Here is an 18,468-nt window from a genome sequence, read left to right as displayed (position 1 = left end):
ACTGTGGCAGCGAGGCTCCTTTAACACACAGCGTGCAAAGCGTTATTAATGCTAACAGTTGCCGCGCTGTAATCCTCTAGAATGATTGTTTGGGGCCAGCAGGGGATTTATTAGGAATGTATCCTGTGAAATTGTGTGTGTATAAGCTGCTACTTAGATTGTAAAAAAAATGCTATTGGAAACTGTTTAAAAGTTTTAGCTATAATTGGTACGGATGTATTAACTGTGCTAAAAGAAGTGTGTGTGTGTGTGTGTGTGTGTGTGTGTATGGTTGGCCCATGTGCCTTAACCTTTTTATCATTTATCTTCTTGTATTAATGGCACCGAATTATTAATTCATGAGCCTGGGTGGGAAGAGCGAAGGCACCATTTAAACGCGTGGCAAATTTATCCTTATCGCCAGAGACATGAAAAAAAGTCATTTTGTGTTATCTTTAAAATGGGAAGGACATTTTAAATTTTCATTTACAGTAATCCACTTTACTTCCAGTGAAACACCTAGATTACTACTACCACGATATAATGTTCTTATTAAGAATTTGCAATCTTCTCTCTTCTTTGTCTTATGTGCATAATACTGTAGAAAAGTTTAGCCCTCCTCTACTTTCATGTGACATCTGTTGTAGCTTGAGCTGGTACTTTTATGAGTTGTGGGTTAAAGTTCATTGCGTCTTAGTGGGCATTACCTTTGCAGAAAGTCACATTTGCTAAAAATAAGGATATTAAAGAACTTTGAAAATAATAATTTTCAACTAGTCATTGTATACCCATTATGACTTCATAGTTATTTGGAGTAATATTAGTGATTCGACCTTGTAGAAATTTTAGAATTTCAGTGAACCCGAATTTAGCAGTTTACCAATATAACTAGGATAGATCCCGTGTCTCTTATATGGGCAAGGGCCAGCAGTGTTGGAAGTGACTTCTCCATCAGCCATTCCCATTATGCACAGGGTGTAGTTCCTAGGGTCTTCTCTCAACCTCTTTACTTTTGAGGCTCTGGTTACTCTTTTGATAGCATTTGCATTTTCCAATGACTGACAAAGTGGGAGGATTGCCATGATAAAGTCCCTCGTTCTCTTGTCTGGAACAATGTCCCCAGCACTGTGAGTGGCACGTACAGATGGACCTGCTGGCATGGAGATGAACACCTCTGTCTCTTGTCCATATAATAGTGTTTGGGTTTTCTCACCAGCATGGTTAATGTTCAGATTAATTTTCTAAAGCCAGCAGACTGAGGGGTGTAGGTGTAGACCCCGATCGTCACATGTTCATTACAGGACTGAGAGTTTGTGCATCTTCGGTGTGGGTCAGCCAAGGCCAGCCTGCATGAAGCTGGACTCTTTGCTACCTAGTCATGCTTAATCGGTTGACCTTTTACCACAAAGTTATGTAGTGACAGAGACTATTGACTCTTACAGCCTAAACTGTTAACTCTTTGGTCCTTGACAGATGATGTTATCTGATTCTTGCTACGATGCTGCATAGTCCCTGCACATAACCTGATGGTTTTACCCTTTCCAAATAGAATGAAGCAATTCCTCACTTTAGATGTAGGAGATCTAAACTACCAGGAGCTCCAGTGGGTCCTTCCTCTCACACCAGCTTCTTGGTTTTTGGGAATGGTGGTGGTGGTGGGGGTCTCACTGTGAATTCCAGGCCAACCCTGTATGTGTGGTCTTCCTGCTGAGACTAAAAGATACCCACTGTGAGCTCATCCTGCCCTCAAGCCAGGCTTTCACTCTCACTCAAGTCCAGGCTGGCCCTACTCTCCAGCATCCCAAGTGTTGGGATCACAGGTATCAGATTTACACTTTTGTCCTCTTTTCTTGTATGTAATGAAGTCAGCAATAAGCAGTTTCCCCTTCAAAGTTCTCTAAATTAAAATGTTTTAAAAGTCATTACAGTATATACACTATATACCGTGTATATTCATTCATTCATTAATTCCTCATCAAATGAGGAAGTCTCGTAAGTTATTTAAATACTGCGTGAGTTTTTGTGAGTTTTTAATAACCTGATTTTGCTTTTTGTAAGACACTGCTGCTTTATTGTTTCCTATGTGTCATTTTATCAGGGGTTGTGAAATTACATTTGATTTTGAAAAATCACTTTTCTCAAAACCTCAGGCTTCTTCCAACTGTTTGAGTGGGACAGCTCTAACATAACTTAAAAATGTCTTAAACATGTATTATCTATTAACTGTTCATAATGATAAAGTTGGTATTTATTTCTGAAGATACGTGTTGACACACTCCTTTCTGATATTGCCTTAAACTTTTACAATAGGATCACAGTCTTAGCCAAGGCTTTCCTGGACATCTTTGTTTTTTGGAATTCTGGTTTTGGAAGACAACACTTCTATCTGCTCATTTATTTGAACTCAAACAGTCTCCTGTAACACTGGTAGTGGATTTAATTATTTAGAAACATTTGATATATTCCCTTTATCTAGAAATTTTTAAAAAAAACATAAATTTGAGTTTTCCTTGTAGACATTAGTAAATACACATGTGGAGGGGGACTTGGAGACCTAAGGGGACCTCACCTCACAGGCTTGCTCTTTCCTTAAGTCCCTCCTGTCATACTGATTTTGACCGTCTAGTTTTCTGGGAAGGTGGCGTATAGACTACATGAATAGAATATGATTACTTACGGAATCGTAGCTGCGGATGGAACAGGAGTTTAGTCACACTACGGAAACCCTTTAATGTTCTCCTTGATAGTACTTAGGGTGAGATCTGTACCGAGAGTCTGCAAGTGGGAAAATCAGAAAAACACAGTTGTTGACTTCCTACTCTCCTATGCAGCTGCTGAATTAGAGACCCAGATGTTTGTCAAGGGTCCCAATTCCCAGGAGGCAGGTTGTGTGCTCTCAATCTCAGCCTCAGATGTCACATTAAAGTTGGTATCAGGAGATCTTGGTATAAGGCAGAAACTCTGTTGCTGCCTTCCTTCTTGGGTATGAAATATATTTGTGACGATGAAGTTCTAAGAATTTAGTCATTATTTGTTTTATATATTCTCTATTTGGCATTTTCTAGTGTATTTTAATTCTCCATAGAGTTTTAATTTAATCACAGTCTGGGTATTTTTCTAACAATTCTCTTAGAACGTACTAGACTAACTATTGTGTGAAATAAACAAAAGGAAGACATTGATTTCAGAATGCAAGGTCAGAAAGGCCTCGGAGTTCCTCATTAGCCAATGAGAAGCAGGTAGAACGCTAAAATGACCCACTTCAGTGTGAAAGAAGCACAGAGTTACACGGAGCTATATAAAAAAATGGCAGTCTCCAAGGGAGAGCTAGCCTGCTTACTAGTTTATTGCAAACCTATGGTGCTGGGCACCAATCTTTCTTTTTCAGCTTTAAGCTTTATTTTCTCTTCAGTTCATTTGCTTGTCAGCCCTTTGTTGTTGGAGATAGCGTAGCCCAAGCTGTCTCTGAATATGAAGTAGTCTTCTTGTGTCAGCCTCCTGGAAACTGGAGTTACTGCAGGAACGAGAACGCTAGGTTCTGCCTAGACATTTTTTAGGTTACCTTTTGTATTTTTAAAGATCATTTGGATGCTTCTTTCAGATTGCCTCATCACCTCTGAGAAACCTCTGATGGTGAGGGACTGTAGTAACGTACAGCAGGCCTGGTTGCTGGAATTTCACTTATGGTTGTAGACACAGGCCAAGAGGGAATTTGACTACGACTCCTTCTATGATAATTAAGGCGCATTGCTAATTAGATGGGAGAAAATGTTTATGTTTGTTTTTCTGACTTAGAAGCCACTTCCCAGGTAGTTTGATTCATGAGATTTATCAGTCTGGAATAATTTGTTAATTTATAACATGTAATTGTTAGTGCTCTAAATAGCAATATAAATGGGTAAAATTAAGGTAGCTCAACTGGAAATAGTAAAAATTAAGTTAATACATAGTTATCATTACCTAAGGGATGTTAGCTTTGCTCATGTAAACATGTTGAAAATCAACTCATTATTCTTCTGGGTTTCTAGCACTTTCATAATCACAAAATGACATTGTTTACATTTTTTCATCCGAAAGTAAGTTATATTAGAACGCAGGCAGTGCGTTTATCTGATCCACTTCCTCACTGGACCTCGTGACTTTAGACTACGGGTGTGTTTCCCAGCCTGCTGGCTCTTGCCCTGGAGCAGCCTGTACGTTTCTCACTTTAAAGTATGCAGTGTGTCCATCAGGTGTGACTTAACTTTTGTCTGCTTCTTCATTTGCTAGGCCGTCATCCCGGCTGTGTATGCACCTAGCTTGTTTTTGACCCTGAGGGTGAGCTCCCATTGGATGATACGGGCTTTTCTCTTACTCTCCTGAGTGTGACAACTAGAAGTTGCTCAGTAAGACCCTGCTTATGGGTGGGCCTGTGGGCAGTGGTCAAGGTCAAGCTGCCCTCTCAACCTTGGTGGGCATGTTAGCTCTTCCCCAGAAGCAGCTGAGTAAATTCAGAAAAACAGCAAAGGAGTCTGGGATTGGACCCTCCTAGCAGCCAGCCAGCTTGTATTCTTACAAGGATTACCAACTGGGCCTCTCTCAGATTTTCCTTGTAGTCTTGGTGCCCATATTTGGGTATTTAGCTAACAAACAAACAACAAGAAAGTGCCTGAGCACAGGGAGTGTGCGGTGTGGACACCTTTAATCTGCAGGTAGAGAGCATGGGGGTGCTGGTGCAGGCAGGACCAGCCAGAATTGGTGAGCTGGCAACCGTAGACAAGCTCAGAGGATCCGTGGAGGACCTTGCCTCTGTAACGAAAGGGAGGAGAGATGAAGAAGATGCTGAACATTCGCCTCGGGACTGTGTACCACATATGTGGGTGTATGGGGACATATACACGAGGACAGGCGTACTGCACACCGTCTACAAACAGGTTATAAATACATGCATAGCCTTTCTGGGTCAGGTGTATTGGCAAAGCCCTGCGATCCCAGACTTTGGGAGGTGGAGGGAGGAAGAGAAGGAATTTAAGGCTGTCCTGAGTTAATCAGGGAGTCTGACCTACTTGAGCCTGTTTCAAAAATCCTAAATCATTCATTCATTCAACCAGAATAGCTTTTCCTTTCCCCAAAGAGGAAACCAACAATAACAGCAAGAACCCTGTCAGTATCCCCCAAATGCTTTCTAACAAGAAGTACAAAATGCTGGTAAAAATTTTTTTTTTCAAATATAAGTTTGAGGAATGTGTGTCAGCTTTCCAATGTACACAGTGCAGTAATTTCTCTTGCTCTGTGACTGTGCGGGCCCCCACCCCCCACCCCTTCTGTTTGGAACTTAAGTTACAAGTTTTCTGTGCTGTCATAAGATGTCCCCCATACTGGTTTGAAAATGACAGCTATTTGTTTTTGTCATTTCAACTGGATGGGTTTTAATGAGGAGGATGGCAGCCTGCCCCGACTGTGCCCGGTGTCCACAGCTTCAGCCTCTTTTGCGGGCTCAGCAAGACTCCTAGATGATAGCATGAGACGGAGGCAAGTGGGAGAATTCCCGAACCCTTTCTGCTCCTCTGTGCTCCAGAGGAGAATTTATTCCTTCACAACGAGGAGGTTTCAGTAAAGGGTAAGACCAATGACTCTTACGGGGACCTTAGCGGGAAGTGGTCAGAAAGCACTTGGGCATCGGCACCCTTGTCTGCTGGGATTAGACACGGGCAGAGAGGGGAGGGTGGGGCTACTGGCTGGCCACGTGGTTGTAAGGTTTCAGCCTTGCCACTTCCACCCCCCTCCCCCTCCAGTGCCGTCCTTAGGAAGGGAAGGAAATAAACTCAAAGCCCAAAGAAGCATCGGGTGTTGAGAAAGGTTCTGATTAGTGAGTTTGAAGGTTTGCTCTGGGCATTTGTTGGTGGGGAAACTCGCAGGGCTGTTGGCATTTTCTCAGGTCTGAGTGAAGAGGGCTCATTCTAACCTGCCTGTAATGGATGGAACAAAAAGTACTTATGAAAACTGAAAACCCTGACTGAGCTTTAGCTAAGCTGAAATGAATCTGTAACTTACTGGGGTGCAGGGGTGTGGGGAGGCTAGTCTCTTCCTCCTACCAATTTTTGTTAGTAAAATATGGAAAAGCTGCTTTTTTCCTGCCCCCAACCCCTACTATGTTGGACTGGGAAGCCCTGCCTGATAAGGATTACAATTTTATAGTGGAAATGAGATCAGAAAGAGTGATTTTTGTGAAGCCATCCTTTGTTTTCATTTAGAGTAGACATACATTTATGTGTCGACTCTAGGCTCGCCCGGAGCTTGCTTGCTTTATTTTCTGTAGTATGAGTGTGTATGCGCTATCAAGGACTCGTGACTCTGGTCAGTCTCAGGCTTAGAGGGCTCTTTCCCTTCCTGGCTCTCAGCAGGCTTCTCTCTGCATTTAGCCAGTGTTCTCAGTAGGGAAATGATTCTTCATTGTAGTAACCTTGCTTTTGGTAGAGAACCCAGCTTCATTCATCCATTGTAGCAAATTTTTGTTAAATTTCCTTTCCCTTTAATTGTCAGGGATGTTAAGTTCTGTTGGCTCAATGATGATGCTTATCGGCGATTCAGCCTTCTATCTTCTGTCCTTGTAAATGTGATTTCTGGCCCACCCCACGTAAAGACCTGACTGAGAACTGGTCAGTGGTGTTTCTCTTTCAAGTCTTTTCCCTGACAGTTTTAGGCACAAGGATGTTTATTGCAGCTGTTAAAAAAGCAGGTTATGGACCACAGTTGAGTCTGAACCGTCCAGGGCTGTAGGGTTGTGCACAGTGCTGAGCCGTATTCCTGGAAGTCACTCCCCAGCTGGGAAAGGCTTCCTAGTAAGGGATACATTAATTGACTTTTTACGTGGCTGAGTAATAGGATGTGTAGATCTGAAGAGGTCACAGCCGAGGCAGGGGAGACAATGACTTGCGGTTCACAGGAACAAGTTAGGATGAAGTAGCTGGGATCGTGTTGTTTGGAGAATGAGACGAAAGCCTAGGAGGTTGCCCATCAGAAACTTGGGTTTGCTGAAGATTCTAATTAGAGCCAGTTCAAGGAGTCCCGCGCACTCCCCAGCTTTACTGCATTGTGTGATACTTAGTATAAACTGTTAGACAGCCTCAGTCACTCTGCCATTCTTTACCCTTGCCCTGCTAAGTTTTCTGATGTGTTTGGAAAAAGATTTCCTGAAAATCTAAACACAAATAAGCAGTTAATCTGAGGTACTTTTCAAAGTAACTTTTTGATTGTTGGAAGGATATTTAGTACCCCATTTCTGATTTTGTTCCTATGTATTTTCCTTTGTGAAAAATACAACTATCATCTATCTATCTATCTATCTATCTACCTACCTACCTACTTACCTTCCTACCTACCTGTGCCCAGGAGACCCTTCAACAGTGATCCACCTGCCTCAGTCTCCAGCAAGTTCAGACTGTAGGTCTGCAGCAGTATGCCAGGCTGTGTCAGTGCTCTGAGCTGGCATTTGCAGGTAGTGTGAAAGGTTGGTCTGGTAGCCCTGTGAATGCCTGCCAGTTTCCTTGGGCTCCAGTTCACTTCAAGAACAAAGCTTTTTGGATCCCTTTCACCATATTTATTTATTCATTCTATTCTTAGCTGATTGTGGTGTGTAAGTATTTCAGTTTTCATTAACATTTGCTCAGTGAAGGGTTGTTTTTAATTTGGAACACAGCAGTAAAATCTGACTTAGTTTTCAAAAATTGCACTCAACGAATGAACTTCTGGAAACAATTGTACTTGATGTGAAAGTGATTCGTTATAGGTTGTAGGATGAGGAAAATAAATTTGATATTATTTTCCTTACTGCACAGGCAGATGAACGCCATCTTTATTTGCATAAAATAATCTACAATTTTACACATTCCAGAATCTTCTGTTTACCAGAAACAGCCAATTATACTGGGTCTCCCAGTCAAGTGGACTGTGCGTTGTAAAGTGTGTTTCACATCTCAAGCCTTAAAAGTACATGGGCTTTCAGTGCGTAAAATCTGCTTTTGTAGTCGGTGTGCTGGCCAAAGACCACAATAGAGGTCTTGGTTATGTGGTTTCTCTTGCCTTTCCCTCTCACAAGCTGTCCTGTCTTGGCAGCCGTTTCCTACAAGGCAGACATCAGCTCTTGATTTTTTCCTTCCTTTTCTCCCCACAAACAAGGACTCTTTCAAATAGTGGGTGACCAAAGACAGACGGATCTTGGATCGCTGTAAGAGACTGGAAACGGGTTTCAGAGTGGTGTAAGTGGGCAGGCTGCCTGTGTGGAGAGCTTGCTCGCTGAGAGAAAAGAACCTCTTGGAAGGAGAACTTGGACAGGCAAAACTTCTTGCTTGAGTATGGAGCCATCCAAAGGCTGGCTCAGTTTTAGTTGTAGCCATGAATGCATATCATTCACATATTGAATTTTTTTCTCAGCTGCCTGGTCAGGTGACTGAAGAGATTGAAGTGTGTGAGAAAAATGTTCACCGATGGGTGAGCAGTTGGGTGTCAGAGCGCTAACCTTTTGATCTGTCTAACGTACAATAATTTTCAGCGTTGAGACAGGAACTTTGCCACACACAGGAGGGTGGTAAACTACCAGTTTACTTCAGGTTATCTTTTGACTATCCCTGGGGGAGATGATAAGAGCGAGTTGGCTGGCTCTGCATATGGAGGGGCATCTTGTCTACATTATGTTTTGATGTCTTCCTTCTTTCTGGGTCATTTGAATTTGGAGGAGGATGAAACACGGCGCCTCTTTGTTTTTATTTTCTTTCTTTTGATAGCGAAGCTTTTGCTGGTGTTCTTAAAGCTGCGTAATCCCCACAGCTCCCCTAGTCATGGCCATACCTAAAACTCTCTTCAGAGCTCAAATATGGGCTGAAGTGTATATATGCATACACAGGGGTGTAGTTAGACATAGTTCTATCCCTTAACCTGTAGGCATGATAAAACCAATTCCTTATAATAGAAGTGTCTCGATCGCCTTTCATCTGAGACCGGTGTGGATTTTTTATATGCAAATGCTAGGGAGTAGATTGAGAGTAATTTGTTTCTTCCATCCTTTTTGGTATATTTGCTGCTGACAGCTGTGATAATCCCTTTGTAGTTTGATGAATGTTATGTTTCAAACCATTTAGAATTTGACCGCTTTTCCATTGAAGTCACATCAGTATAGAATAGAGGGAACTGCTAATAGAACGCGGTACATGGAGTCTCTAACTATGAGTAATTCGGGTGATATGACAGAATACTTGATGAGCAGGGGAGTGCTGGGTTGCTGTTATTTTTCATGTTAGTGATGTAAATCAGCAAGACTTGGTTTTGAGTCATTGGTCCAACCGGAGAGAGGCAAGGAATTGAAGTGGCTTTATCTTCCCTCTTTATAAAACTTCAGTTAACACTGGGGTTGGGAGCTCAGTGGTAGAGGTCTTGCTTAGCAGTTATTAGCCCTTGGTTTAGATTCCCCCGTCCTGCCTACCGCCCAACAGCAAACACTTACCAGCTTCACAGCTGCAGCTTGTGAGGGGTTCTTTAACAGTGGTTTTCTTAACTGTGGGTGGCTGGACCAGGAGGTTCAGGTATATTCGGGAGCTGCCTTCATTTCATGTGCATTGTAAGGCTCTGTGGCTCCTTACAGTACCCTACAGAGAAGTAGACCAGTTGTCTGGAAGACTCCCCGTGGTCTGTCCCTGTGATCCTAGGAGCTGAGATTCGGACAGAAAGACCCTGAGTTTCAGAATAACCCAGAATTAGATGCTGTCTTAAAAAGAAAAGAAAAGAGCCCCCCCCCCCCATGGCCTTGAGGATACAGTACTTAAGTTTTGGGTCTATATTCAGGTTCAGTAGACTTGGTGATGTCACTTTGATCATAATTCCCATTTTCCTAAGAGGAACGCCACGCTAGGAAAGCTAAAGCAGTAAAGGGAAGTTGTCCTGAGACAGTAACTCACTGCTCATGTTGTGACCAGGTAGCAGGGGCATAGTGGCTGGAGATGGCATTTTGGTTGCCTGTGTTGTAAATGAACATATACCCACATGCTATCAACTGTTTACCTTTGTTTAGAAAAAAGTGACCTCATCAGCTCTGGAATCTGTTATACAAAACGTTAAGATACACTGCTGTTACTCTGATCATCACACACTCACGTATTCATACCTTTATCTAGAGATTTTCTGTATTCTAAAGCTAGTTCTTTGATCAAAAGGTTAATGTCGTAGAGAGACGGATGTATTCTCTCAAGGGATTTTCTGAGCTTCCATGCTTTCCTGAGATACTATCATTACTAGAAACCGCCCCTCCCCTCCACCTACACATATATCTATGAATATGATTGTCTATACATTTTGGGAGCCTTTTCCAGCATGTCTTAGGCATTGTGTATGTAGGAGCAGCTACCTTCCTGGATATGCGATCAGCATGTATTTCATAGCTAAGAAATGGAGAGAAGGGAGTTTTGTTGCTTGTGCATTTGCTGTGACGACATACAAGGGTCTTAAAGTGAGTGATTGATTTGTTTGTTTTTTTCAGATATGAGGATCAATGATGCAGACTGCTGGGTTCGATGAAGCTGGGCATTTATAACTAGATTCATTAAGGAATACAAAGAAAATATTTAAAGGGATCAATAATGGTGTCTTCTGGCTGCAGAATGCGAAGTCTGTGGTTTATCATTATAATCAGTTTCTCACCGAGTACAGAAGGTAAGACACATTCATTCTTTCTAAAACCCAGGAGAACCTGAAGGGTCTTAGCTGCTTTGTGTTAAAGTGGCTACATTGTTGTTCTGTTATTTTAAGAACGGGTGTTGAGTTCTTTCCTTTTTCTTTGTGATTAAGTTACTTTCATTACACTGTTTTCTCGTATAAAAAGTGCTAGATACCTTATTTTGTATTCTATATCAGATTATAAATTTACAAAATAATTCTCAACATGTACTGCTTGCCCTTATTCCAGAAAACTTGAATTCTTTTGTCCTCAATCCTTGCACTTTAGCCTTTTCTTTTAAACTCTGTTTTTGAAGTCTCAGTACTCAGTTTTACTTCTGAGTCATATTAGTGCAGCAACATCTGCCACACTCTGCAGTATGAAAGAAAGACAGAATTTCTACCATTGAATTATAATTCCATTCCTTATAAAATGTGTAAATTATAAATAATTGTGAGTATAGTTTTCATCACAGACTTAATTTTGAAAGAAGTACACTCAAATGGATTTTTTTAAAAAAATTCTAAACAGTGAGAACTATCATTTATTAATTTCTAAATGGAGTTTTTACCTGTAATTTATAGTTTTCATTATTACTCACTTAAAAAAAAAAGCTCACCCAGGTGCTCTTTAGACCAGGCTGGAAAGATGTGACCTAGTAAAATCCAGCTAGGAGATCATGGCAATGTTTGTATTTAGTATGAGACATATTAACCTTAAAGCATCTTTTAAAAACACCTGCATATACAGTGGAGTTTTTAATCTCAGTATAATAAAACACTGGGCTTATTGGGCATATCTTTCAGTATTCTAGTTTTTACATATTAATAGAATGATCGGGAAAAGGTACATTATCAACTCTAGAAAAGCCATAGTCCATTGTCCATTGTCTTTGTAAAGAACTTCCAGCCAACTCAACATTTTCATTTTGTCAAAAGGAATTGTTCAAATTACTTGGTTTAAAGTTGCATTTTCTGCCTGCTCTCCCTGGTTTTCCTGCATTGGATATGCTAGCACAACTTAATAATGTAATTTAAATGATTAACATACTTAGATATATTTGAATAGTTCCATATCTGGAACATACATATTCACTTGACAGTTACACGCAGGCTAGTATTTAATTTGGAGATGACATAGTTCTTTGCTTTAGAGGTGCAGATAGGCAATCTGAAAGTGTGTTATGTTGGAATAACGAGTACTATAATGATAAACAGGCGGAAACTGAGTTTAATAATAGGAATCTCAGGCTTGGATTGCTGTGAAAATCATATGTATGGTCTATAATTTTGCATCTGTTTTTTTTGGGGGGAAAACACTGTCTGAATTCCTGCTGTTATATTTGAGTGTTTTTTATATGTTGAAAAAGATTCCAGGTGTGGACCAACGGCTCATTAGTCCAATAATGGAAAAATTTCCAATCAAGATGGAGAGCCCTCTGCCAGTACAGTAGCTTCCCTCTGTGGGGGGGCAGAGTGCAGTGGCTTTTTCATGGCACACGGTCGGTCATTTTATTTTGAGTGTCACCTCTCAGGTCAGGATTCATATCCGCTCTTAAGAGAAATTTCATTTTTGCCTCATCAGGCCAGGGTTGTGTTGCTTTGGAAGGAATTCCCTCCTACTGGCAAAAAAAGAGCCTGGGAAGGACTCACACTGCTGGCTTTAAGAGTAGCCACAGTGATCACACACCGCCAGAACATGTCCCCACAGAGGCACTCGAGTTTGTTTTAGAAGAGTTGCATGTGACACTGGCTGCCTTTATTACCAGATATCAGATAATGACCCAAGGATGCCCGTTGAGAAACTAATCAAAGTTAGGTGTTCAGGCGACGGGACAGAAGTAGAAATCCAACTCTCAGCCATTAAGTTTCTTCTTACATGGATTTTCTTTTTCTTCTTTTCATTGTGTGTGTGTGTGTGTGTGTGTGTGTGTGTGCGCGCGCGCGCGTGCGCACACAGGTGGGGCATGGTCTTCTAAGTGTGTAGAGGACAGAAGACAACATAGGTAGCTCTGTTTTGTCACACTCTGAAGACTCATTTGTCTAGATTCAAGATGTCAAAATGGAGTTAGGCGGGTGTCATTAAGCCCCAATTGTCCTATTGTCTCTGCCCCCACAATGCCATGTCTCACTTTTTCCGTGGATTCTGTGATTTGAACTCAGGCCCTCAGTCTACATAGCAAGTTCTTAGCGGAGGTCTGGAGTCATCTCCTCACCATTCCTTGCAGAGATGAGAGCTGTTTGTACCACTTCCAGTGCCCTCGTGACCGCTCAGAGGAGGGTGCCTAGCTGGGTTTGTCCCTTTTTGCTCTTTATTTGATGTTGAACGTGAATGGTTTCTTGAGATTAAGAGATGCACACAGTAGGCCTCTAACACAGGAGCTTGTGTTCCTTTGCTGAGGACGGGGACTCAAGAACCCATTGGGGTTCAACATGCCATTGCAGTGTGACATCCTGAGATGTGCCATGGACTGAACCTGCCTGCCAAGGCCAGGGGCAGGATTGGATTCATGGCGTTATCTACTATTTTTGCCAGTTTTTTTACCCTTTCAATAAAATCTGAAAAATAAGAGTGAAGGCCCCAACCAAGCTGTGCATCGACAAAGTTCACGGCCTTACCTACAGCCTCAGGACTTTTGTTTCCTCCAGTGGATGTGCTTTGTCCTTGGAAGAAGTGTGGCGGCTTCATGGAATTTTGAATTTGGTCTGTATCGGGACCCATGAGAGGTGACCCTCCAGATTTGTGAGGGACCTATCAGTGCTTAGACAAAGCTTGGCACTACGACATAGTTCTTGTGCAAATTCTTGCACTTTTTATTATTTGTATATCTTCCCAGCGCTGGGCTGGAATGCAGGTCCTTGTGATTGCTGGGGGCTAACTCTGCCACTAAAGTGTGCCCTCACTGCTTCCTGTGTGCACCAAAAAAGCAAATTCCATACTCATTCGAAATGCTTGAAGATGATAAAACTAATTAAAAGTTAGCTGCTTTTATTCTGTTTGCCCACCAGTTTATCGTGTGTGTGTGTGTGTGTGTTTTTTTCCTTCAAAATAGAAACAGGGCTCTCTTAAGTTTCCTATGCAACTGTGAAGATTGTAGTGTCTCTGTGTACACAGTGATTGTATGAAGATCATACTTTGAAATGTCTTGTAAGCTTTCCATTTAATTGATTCATATTTCTGTAGAGCTAACCTTACCCTTACTAGTTAGGTCTGTTGAGGACCTGGCATGGTTTGATTATTTTGGCCAATTTTTATAAGGATAGTAACCCACTGTGGAATCATGTATCAGTAAGAATAAAAGTGAATTGACATTTTATGTCCTAGAGAATTAAATTATGTTACATAGTGGGGCCCTGGCAAGTATAAGTCAGACACATGGAAGGCTCCCTCCCTCGAGGGACAGGTCACAAGGAACAGCAGCTCTTCAGCAAAGCCCATGAGAGGGGTTTTAGGCAGAATTCTTCATGCCATAAATGTATCGTTAGACCTCAGAGCTCTGAAGTCTAGTTAGGTAACTCAGGTTACATTGTATCTTTAGACCTCAGAGCTCTGAAGCCTAGTTAGATGATAACTCAGGTTACATTGTTGCTTATCGCCTTTTCAGAGAAAAACGTAATAAATGCAAATGGTAAATAAATATTCACATTTTTATATAAATCAAGAAAATCTGAGAACATACTGGTGGATATAGTTGAAAGCCAGTTTCCAAATGGCTTTTTACACTAATGTTATTAGACTAAGCTGATATTTATGGATAAGTATGAATTAGAAAAGTTATTTTGATATGCTAATATTTCAGAAAGATCTGAGTTTTGTGTCGGGGGGAAAAATGATTCTTCTCCACAGCTAACCTGAAGCGAGAGTAAGACAGTTCGGATCACTAGAATAATTTTTCTTTAATTCGCATGATATAATAAATATGCATTCCCATGAGCCTGCATGCACATATGCACATACATAACATGTCAGCTTCCCAGAATCAGGGAACGTCCCTGCCTGTTGATGTCTGGTTTCCAGTAATCAGCCAGTCAGTATCCATCAGGGAAGAGGGTGATGCTTGAAGATCTCGTTGCATGGAGGAGGGAGCAGGAGCTATTGGATAGTAGTGTGAGAAGAACCAAGTCCTCACATAGGCTGGGGGTTATTCTCACTTAACATGGTCCCATTCTGGACTGTAAGGTTTGAAAATGAATTTTGAAAAAAAATGTGATTTTTTTTTTAATTTACTGTGAAGTCCGTAAAACTATTTGCTTTCTTAGGGTTCATGTACACATTTTTATTTTTATTTTTATTTTTTGAATCTGGGTGATCAGGCTCCTTGTGCAGAATTTGCTTGTTTGTTTGTTTGCTTGTTTGTCTTGTTAATCTGTTTTGCCAGTAAACTAAGAAAAGTAGAAAAAATTTGAAATAGTCACACTAAATTGCAAAGCTCCCATTAGAGGCCAGGGTGAGCACAGTTTAGTGGCACTCCTAGGCTCAGTCTGATGTTTTCAGCATGGCATCTTGTTCTCTTTTTTTTCCTGGAAATGCCTGCGGGGCGCCTGAGCTAGCTGACTTACGGAAGCCATGTTCGATTTCACAGCCTAGCTAGCGTGCGAGCCTACTTCTGTTCATTTCAGTGTGTTTGATTAGTTGATGTCTAAAACGTGAATTTCCAGCAAGGTACATGGGGATTTGGCTGTGTGACTCCTATTAGACTTAATGGAAGTCATAACTCCCATTAAATTAATAGGAATTGTGTCTGTGCTCGTTGCATAGCTAATGTAACCTCATTGTTTAAACTCGGAGATTGGGCAAATTAGCATCCATTCAAAACAAAGCATTTACCTTTTTTTCCGTATTTATATTTTTAGTGCAGACTGATGCTGTTTTACTCTGTAAGAAAGCAAGCACTTAACTCTGTCTCCTCTTAGGACACCTTAAACAGCCCTTACTGTGCCTTGTAAGTGTCGTGTAATTTGACTGTGGCAGTGTTCTCCATAGGTAATGATGTACAGTAGGGTTTTAATGTCAATTTAAGTCCACTTATAAATTGTGCAGGATAGGGTCATATTTGAATATGATATATATATAGCTCAGAGTCATTTCGTTACTAGCTCAAGATATGTAATTTTTTTCTGAATGTGACATTTAGTTGCATAAATTAAAATATTCGGTCCATGCACACTTCCTTTGAAAAACTTCCTTAGTAGTAGTAAGTATACTTGGGTCACTTAAAAAAAAATATTTGCTTTGTTTGTTTATTTGTTTGTTTTTGAGACAAGGTCTCTCTGCATAGATCTGGTTGTCCTGGAACCCACTTATGTAGAACAGGCTGGTCTCCACCTCAGAGATCCACCTATCTCTGCCTCCCAAGTGCTAGGATTAAAGGTGTGTAAATTTATTTTGCTTGTAATTAAGTGTATGTGTGTCTGCCTATTCAGCAGCTCTGTGCATGTCAGTGCAGGAGCCACTGGTAGCCTGAGTTGTTGGAGTTCCAGGCTGTTGTGAGCCACCCACGGTGCTGCTGCAGGACAGGGGACACCTTTCCAGTCCTCTGTGTGGGTCATTGTGTCTATTAGTTCTCACAGCTAATGTAGACTGTTTCCTAATTGTAGACTAAAATCATGAACACGATTCTTTTTTTTTTTTTTTCTTTTTTCTTTTCCTTTAATTCTTACTTTCTGTCGTATTTCGTTTTTACTTCCCTGGCATGGCAGAAATATTGTTCCACTCGTCTTTTGTTTCTCTAACCAGCCTTTCCACGACTGTTGAAAAGGTAGCATAAATCAGTATGTCCATCACAAAAGCTATCCCCCAAACTCACCAAGGTTATGTCCTTCGGGCATGCCTACTTTTCAAGCTTTAATTTTCAGATGGAAGAGACCGTATCAAATATTGATAGATGTTATGATTTTTCTCAAAGTAAAGTACATTTTAGAAATACTGATTTTTTTCACATGCAAATTAGCCATTTATCACCTTTATTGTTACATTGGCAACCATCAATAATATATCAAAGGTGGCTTACTAGAAACGCTAGCATTGAAAGCAGCATCCTTTTGGAGGCCTTCCATTCTGTTCATTATTTGCCATTCATTTGTTTCAGCTTTGAGGAACCACTTTCTTTATTTTTAAACTAACGTGCATTTTTTTGCTTTAAAATCCACCCTAGAGTTGGGTTGTAAAATCTGAGATAAGATACTAGCAGTGATTGAACATAACTATTAATGAGGCCCTGGTATGCCTTGCAAACCCGATTTATCTTCCATGTTACTAAGGGAGTGTCTCACTGAAACATATGCTCGCTACCCTGTGGCAGTCTCATTTCTCTTACCCTCCTCTGCGAGACAGAGAATGACATATGACAGCCATACAGGCTACATGTATTAGACATCAGTGTGGATTAGTGAATATCTCCTGACATCTTTCAACCCTGCCTCTGAACTCCTTTTGTCAACTTGACAGAAGTGATTCCAAGAGAATACTAGTCCCGGCCTTGGGATCTCGTGGCTAAAATGCAAAGCTGAGAAGGGAATTCCCTATCTTCGCTCCAGGAAGCACAAACAACATTTATAATCTCTTCTTATCGGCATGGGGCTCTCCTGACTTTGACTTTCATGTCTGCCATGATTCTTGCTTTGAGAGCTTATTTTTCTTAAAAGCATCTCCCTGCTTTTATTCTGAGTGTGAATGCAACACATCTTCGTGAGAAAAGATAATTAAAAGGAATCATGATAACAATGTAACATTGTTCACGCTTTGGGCTTTTCATAGTATTTTCTTTACACACATCTTTTTTTTTTCCCCCTACAATGTACATATAGTGATCTCGTAGATAAATAAAAAATCATGTATGAAATAAATTCATTTACATCCATTATTGTGATAATGGCTTTAAATAGGTGTTATAAAATTCATCTTGTATATATTTAAAAAGGTTTACCTACAACCTTTAACCTTCACTTACCAGACACTTGTAATTTCTTTTGTTTAGGTATTAACTAGATAAGTAACTTTATAGGAAATATTTCTTGCGTGGTGAGTTGTTTCCTGAGGCTGGGATTCTAGATTCTGATGAGTCGGAGATGTAGGCGTGGCATTGCCTCTTTCTAAGAGGGCACGGACTGATGTCAGTATGAGACAGTGCTGATGTCCGTGTGCTTTATCAGCAGTGATGCAGAGTAAAATCAAGGTCTTCCTTCTAAGTTTCTAAGTTGGGGAACGACTTGTAAGGATGAGGGCACTTTGTAGATTTGCTGTCAAGCAGTTAAATTTTGATGGGAGCTTCTCCTTGGTTCTGTTAGCCAGTTGGTCACTTTTCTGATGACTTCAGTTCATTGATGGTAGTCTGAAAATGGCATTTTTATTTTGAAAATATTTTCTAGTTTGCCTGGTAGTTTAATATTTATATTGCTAGGACACATTCCTGTAAGAATTTTAAGTGAGAAGGTTTTGTAATAAAATAGTAAGACACCAATTAAATACAAAATAATTCTCATGCTTTTGTTACATGCCTTACTCCCCATCTCTCCCTTTGGTTTATAGCTCTTTCCCCATTTTTATGCTAAAAACATTATATCCATGTCTTAAATATTTCTTCACTTGCGTTTTCTCATGACTCTTAAATATTTTTAATTGAAATTCGTCAATGCTCAGGGTTGACCACAGGGCTGGATCCATGCTAGGCAAATGATCTACCTCTGGGCTACATTACATCCTTAGCCCTCAAATTCTGAAGTTAGTTAGGTAAAATTAAGTGAAAATTAATCCAATTCTCTGTGTGGTTAAAGTTGATATAAAGTCAAGATAAGACCAGGTTATAT

General features: G+C 40.7%; 1 protein-coding gene across 51 annotated transcripts in view; it reads left to right on the top strand.

Annotated features, from left to right (window-relative positions):
- Positions 1 to 18,468, top strand: part of Adgrl2 (adhesion G protein-coupled receptor L2) — a 173,511-nt gene that overhangs the window by 23,875 nt on the left and 131,168 nt on the right. For 50 of the 51 annotated variants that reach the window (XM_006502433.4, XM_030252944.1, XM_006502462.4 and 47 more), the window contains exon 2: positions 10,487 to 10,659. In XM_006502433.4, the coding sequence (XP_006502496.1) occupies positions 10,587 to 10,659 (73 nt within the window). In that variant the 5' untranslated portion in view covers positions 10,487 to 10,586. Of the gene's footprint in view, positions 1 to 10,486; positions 10,660 to 18,468 lie in introns of those variants that run through there. The other variant, NM_001081298.1, reaches the window with a different exon arrangement.

This window comes from Mus musculus, chromosome 3 (genome assembly GCF_000001635.26).
Source record: "Mus musculus strain C57BL/6J chromosome 3, GRCm38.p6 C57BL/6J".
NCBI classification, from domain to species: Eukaryota; Metazoa; Chordata; class Mammalia; order Rodentia; family Muridae; genus Mus; species Mus musculus.
The sequence above is the reverse complement of the archived record's forward strand: the minus strand, read 5'-3'. Positions and strand labels throughout refer to the sequence as shown.